Below are 6,220 nucleotides of genomic sequence, written 5' to 3'. Positions count from 1 at the left end.
GTGAGATCGGGGTCGTGAGATGAAGCCCTGCGAAGGCTCCACACTCAGCATGGAGTCTGCGTAAAAGACTGCCTCCACCCACACCCCGCTCGCTCGCTCTTGCTCTCGCTCTCAAATAAATAAATACGTCTTTTTAAAAAAAATATATGAAATCTGAGGGTGTTCATGTGGGACAGTGAATTGTTCCAAAGTAAGTTCTAGCTACAGTGCCCTACACACAGCGGAGACAAATGCCGGCATGTTCCTGCGTGAAGATGAGTGAAGGCCCATTTGGAGGCCAGGATCCTTGGAGCTGCCAGGGTGTGGAGTGGTTCTTACCTTGAGGGTCCCCTGCCGGGTGGAGGCTTAGCCCTGGAGGGACGGCTGGAGCCCCTGGCTGAGGCTGGCAGGCCCCCCACACCTTGCTGTGACCACCTCTGGGCCCACGGGAGGGGAGGCTGGTGCCCCCAGACATGGCCTCAGACCTGGTGGCTTCAGGGTGCTTGGGCAACTGCCCAGGCTCCTGTCCTGACTCAGGCCATGGGGACACAGGAATGGCAACTCTGGTGAGGGAAGCAGGCAGGTGGGGAGGGTGGGGGACACCCTGCCGGCTGTAGGCAGCCATGTCTCCCCAGACTGGAAACACACAGAGCCTCAACACAGAAGTCATGCTGAGGAACCAGCCAGAGATGGTGCTGGGCAGCAGTCTGGGTATTAGGATCGAACAAGTCTTTGAGAGTGGATAGTGGCAGTGGGCAGCTCACGGAGGGACCAGGAGCTGGACAAGAGCCAATCACCTTCTCTCCGCAGACTTCCACCTTGTGTGTAGTTTTTGTACACGTACGTGTTCTTCTCTCAGCAAAAAAAAAAAAAAGAGAGAGAGAGAGAGAGAGAAGTTGGGTTTTCTGTGGGCAACAAATTCTGCTTCTACACAAAGACATCCAGACCCCCCAGATCACTACATGCAGCTGGGACCTATACAGAGCGCGCCAGACAGAGGTACAGAGTTTACCACAGAAACCACATGCAGACAGACACAGGTGCATGCATGCACACATGCACACACATAGGGTCTGGCACAAGACCCGCCAAGGCCCCCTCACACACAGATAAGGGTGCCCAGGTCCACAGAGACCCACAGACAAAAGTACAGATGTGCTCAGTGGACCACACAGACATGCCCCCCCAACAGACCTGGGCCCGCCAGAGGCCCCTGCACTGCATGCCCTCCCACACAGGCACATGTGTGCGTGCACACACACACACACACACACACACACACACACGAGGGCCACCCACTGGAGAATCCACCCAAGCGAGTGAGCACTGCAACGACCCTGGGGATGAGGACAGGCGCTACCGCAGCTTCTGCCCCCACTGTTCCCAGAGCTCCGCCTCAACCGGTAGGACCCGCCTCCCTCCTTCAGGGTTCATTAGCGCTGTCACAGGGCTGGAGACCTTGCCAGGAAGCCAGCTCCTGCTGAGGCTGCTGACCAGGCAAGTCCTAAAAGCGCCCCCAAGACAGTCAAGAGCCAACAGGGACCCTGGTGAGAGCCTGTCAGTGGGCCTCACCTCCCTCCTGCCACAGCCTGCACTGGCCTCCTGCACACGCCCACCGAGGCCACCAACTTGGGGCCACGTGTCGTCAGACAGGTCAGTGGGGTGAAGAGCAGGTGGCCCTGAAGAGGGTATGCCTGGGCGGACTCTGGCTTCAGGACCCCTGGATTTGAAGAGGGCAGGGGTGAGCCTGGGAGGTGTGTTTGCAAAGGCACTGCCTTGATCCCAGGTAAATTGCGCACAGGGGCAGGACAGGGGAGGATGGAGAGAGACCCCGTGCATCCTCAACCCTGGCAAAATGGCCACAGCCTCTGCCAGAGAACTTGAGGCCACTGCCGTTCTAAGCTAAGAGTCAGATCCCAAAGTTCTCTTTGTCTCTTTCTCAGAATCCAGCCCAAGGAGGCCGCTACCCAGACTCCCCACTCCAAGGCACCTCCCACCGGCCCTGGGTCCCACCTCAGGATGCAGGCTGCTGGGCTGGATCCCCTTGAAAGCAGAGGCTCCCCCTTCCAGGCTGCAATGGGCACCAACCACACTTGGGACAATGGCACCAGGCACAACATCACCCTCCGTGAGCCCCTGCCAGCCCTCTATGTGTTCCTGCCAGCAGTGTACTCCGTGATCTGTGCCGTAGGGCTGACAGGCAACACGGCCGTCATCTATGTGATCCTGAGGGTGCCCAAAATGAAAACAGTGACCAACGTGTTCATCCTGAACCTGGCCATTGCCAACGGTCTCTTCACGCTGGTGCTGCCTGTCAACATCACGGAGCACTTGCTGCAGCGCTGGCCCTTCGGGGAGCTGCTCTGCAAACTGGTGCTGGCCATCGACCACTACAACATCTTCTCCAGCATCTACTTCTTGGCCACCATGAGTGTGGACCGCTACCTGGTGGTGCTGGCCACCACACAGTCCCGCCATGTGCCCCGGCGCACCCTCCGGGGGGCAAAGATCACCAGCCTGTGTGTCTGGATCGGTGTCACCATCATGGTGCTGCCCTTCTTCGCCTTTGCCGGTGTCTACAGCAATGAGCTGCAGGTCACGAGTTGCGGGCTGAGCTTCCCACAGCCTGAGAGGGCCTGGTTCAAGGCCAGCCGCATCTACATGCTGGTCCTGGGCTTTGTGGTGCCCATGTGCACCCTCTGTGTGCTCTATGTGGACCTGCTACGTCGGCTGTGGGCCCTGCAACTCCACTCCAGAGCCAAAGCTCTGGGCAAGGCCAAGCGGAAGGTGACCACTCTGGTCCTGGCTGTGCTGGCCGTGGGCCTGCTCTGCTGGATGCCCTTCCACCTGGCCTCCATCGTGGCCCTGACCACAGACCTGCCCCAGACGCCGCTGGTCATCAGCATCTCCTACGTCATCACCAGCCTCAGCTACACCAGCTCCTGTCTCAACCCCTTCTTCTATGCCTTCCTGGATGAGAGCTTCCGAAACAGCTTCCGGAGCACATTCCAGTGCCCAGGGGCCTGAGCACCCCACCCGCCAGACCCCCAGTGTGTCTGTTAGGAAAAGCGCTGTCACTTCGGAGGAATGGCCTACTTGTTCCCATGCCATCACTATCTTCCCCACAAAGAGAGAGAAAGACCCACGAAGGTTGGCCACCACACCTGCAGGGATGACCATGAGCCTGTCACTTCCCATGGCTGCCTCCTGGACAGCCCCTGGGTGAGGAGCTGCAGGGATACAGGCCCTGGCCCCACCCTGCTGATTTGACCCAGGCCAAAGTTCTTGGTACAACAGACATCCTGACTCTACTCACCTGCTGAAAGACAGACAGACGGACAATCTCCCTGGATGCTCCTTCCCCGTCCTCCCTGACAACCGTAATCTGGAGGGAAAGAAACCCGAACTGTGATCTCAGCCCAGGGCCACCACTGCATTCCACAACCGGGAACATCAGGCTGGCTCCTCCCAAGACAGTATTAACAGATGATAAAAGTGTGAACACCTGGGGCAGGAAAGCCAAGTGTTACTGCAAAAGCCACAGACTCAGTCCTCAAATAAGGCCATGGAATGCACTCTCATCGCTTGAAACTTGGGTGGCATTTCACCAGGAGGCCTGTGCCGTCTGTGTGCCCTCTCTTGACCCCCCCATGCTGTGGCCCACGCCCCTTTTGTGCCCTCCATGCCACCTGTGGCCCCCTCATATCCTGCCATAGGACCCAGGGTGCTTCTGCCAGGGCCTCTGCACACCCACCCTCTAGAGAGGGCATCTGTTACTTGGATAGGCTGGTATCTGGACCCCTTTCTCCGTGAGGTATGGGCTGGGGCCTAGATTCATCCAGCAGGAGCTCCATGCTGAACCTCGGGGGGCAGGGTGAGGACACTGAGGTGCCGGCTGCTCAGAGACCATTTTCTGCCAGGAGGGGGGAAGAGGGGCATCAAGTCCCTGATGACTGCCCCGGTGGGCCTCAGCCAGGCTCCCCACCCTTGGCCCCGTGGCTCCCAGCTGGGTCTATGCCTGGTGCTCTAGCTGTGCCATTCTGAGTCACTGGCACCTCCCAATACCCTCACAGGGGCCCAGACTGGTTGTAGTCCTCATGGCGCAGTGTGTCCACCTGACGTGCAACACCACCATTCACCGGCCCGTAAGGTCACCCCACAGTGCATGGCTGCCACCTTCATATACTCTAGCTTCCCCAGTCACATGGGTTCTTGGAGCTCAGACCCACAGCCCTCTCCGCTCTTCTCTCTCAGCCTGAAACAATTCAAATACCACCTCTGCCCTGTTCTTTTCCCTGACAACACTGTAATCCATTGCTGTATAACAAATTTCCCCAAAACCTAATGGCTGAAAACATTTATTATTTCATAGCTCCTGTGGGTCAAGAATTTGGGAGCAGTTTTGGAGTGGTTCTGGCTCAGGGACTCTCCTGAGGTGACCAGGTGTTGGCTGAGGCTCTGGTCACCGGAAGGCTGGACCAGGGCCGCAGTTGCTGCTTCCAAGGAGGCCCCTTCATGTGGCCCGTGGCAGGAGGCCTCAGGTCCTCGCCAGGTGGACTCTCCCCAGGGCTGCTTGGGCGTCCTCCCCACGGGGCGGCTGGCCCCACAGGGCGAGCAGGTGGAGAGGGAGAAGGAAGAGGAGGCCTCCACACCATGTAAGACCGTCTTGGAAGCCATTGGCCACATTCCATTCATTAGAAGCAAGTCACTAAACCCAGCCCACACGCAGGGGCTGTGGACCTTTTTAAAACCATCACTAACACCCACATTTCTTCCTGGAAGATTCTGGGTCCTGTTTCCTCCCTGCGGTGTGGTCATTCCTCTACCAGTAGCAGCCCTAATTACCACCTCCGCACCGGCCTTGCCCCTGCAAGCTTCCTGAGGAGAGGAGCTGAGACTCTCAACACCCACCTGAGGTGCAGGCAAGTGTGAGGTGCAAATGAGTGAGTGAACAGGGCGCAGAAGCAACAAAGAGCAGCTGCCTGAGAAGCAGAACAGGGAACAGGAGTCGAGGCGAGAGGAGGGAAGGGGAGGGGCGCGAGAATAAGAGACCTTGCCCCCGTTTGCCCCCTGGCCCCAGCAACACCGGGAACACCATGGTGGGGACCCAGGCAGATCTGGATCAGCCAAGCGGCGCACATAACCCCGCCCCATCCCCACCTCCGATGGGAGGGAGGGTCCTCGTGCAAGGGTGAGACCCCAAGGACCGGGAACCACGGGCCAGCCAAGACGAGGAGAGAGGTGAATCCTCACCAATATCCTGCCCAAGCGAGCGGCGGGGCCCCAGGGAAAGGCCAACACCCGCCCCCCACGCCAACGCTGGTTGTCTCCACACCCACCACTGTGACTTCCTGAGATGGGCTGGGGCGAGAGGAGAGAGTGTCCCGAACCTCTGGACTCCTCGACCCAGGGAGAGCCCGGAGCTCCCCTCCGGGGTCCAAATCCCCCAGCCGGTGCGGACCGCGGAGCTCCCGCGGTCACAGCGCCCCTGGTGGGCAAAGTCCAAAGCGGCAGGAGAGCCCTCCGCATCCCCAGCAGTGCAACCCGGCCGCTGACCCCACCCCCGGCCCCGGCCCTCTCCACAACCTGGGCCTTCCCCCACAAACCCGCAAGGAAGGGTTAGCCGTCCCTTTTGCGGGGGCTGAGAGAAGCTGGGACACTTGACCAAACCCAGGAGTTGGTGGGAGTAAAGAGGAGGGCGAAGGTGGGGCGGGGCCGAGGCGGGGTGGATGAGGAGGCGGGAGGAAACTGGTCCGAGAAGTGGTGGGGGTGGAGGTGGGCGGCTGGCAAGAGCCAGGCACGGTCCTGCAGAGCTAGGGTTGTGACCCCGCTTCCGGCGGCCGCGAGCTACTCGAGCTACTCGCAGGCTCCTCAGCCCTGCCGGGAGCGGCGCATCTGACCCCTCACGACCCATCTCGGCACTGGTGCTCACTGTGGGGTCGGCCCTGGATGCGCAGCCCACGCGGCAGGACGCTCCGCATCCTCCAGGACCCACGCTTGAGCCCCCTCCGCCGCCGCCAAAATCACACAATCTCCTGAGCACACTTCATGTACCTGCCGCTGTAGGCCCATCACTCCCAAACTTTCCCTTGATGCGAAATACTTGGTTGTTGTTTTTTTAAGATTTTATTTATTTGACAGAGAGAGACACAGCGAGAGAGGGAACACAAGCAGGGAGAGTGGCAGAGGGAGAAGCAGACTTCCCGCTAAGCAGGGAGCCGGATGTGGGGTTTGATCCCAG

The 6,220-nt window shown here is 59.5% G+C and overlaps 1 protein-coding gene across 1 annotated transcript; it reads left to right on the top strand.

Annotated features, from left to right (window-relative positions):
• Positions 1-1,998: 1,998 nt before the first annotated feature.
• NPBWR2 (neuropeptides B and W receptor 2) lies at positions 1,999-3,006 on the top strand. Its single transcript, XM_027623915.2, has one exon. It carries the CDS (start codon positions 1,999-2,001, stop codon positions 3,004-3,006), a length of 1,008 nt encoding a protein of 335 aa, XP_027479716.2.
• The last annotated feature ends 3,214 nt before the right edge of the window (positions 3,007-6,220 follow it).

Source organism: Zalophus californianus, chromosome 8, assembly GCF_009762305.2.
Source record: "Zalophus californianus isolate mZalCal1 chromosome 8, mZalCal1.pri.v2, whole genome shotgun sequence".
NCBI classification, from domain to species: domain Eukaryota; kingdom Metazoa; phylum Chordata; class Mammalia; order Carnivora; family Otariidae; genus Zalophus; species Zalophus californianus.
Note: the sequence above shows the minus strand (reverse complement) of the source record. Positions and strands in the feature narration are given on the sequence as shown.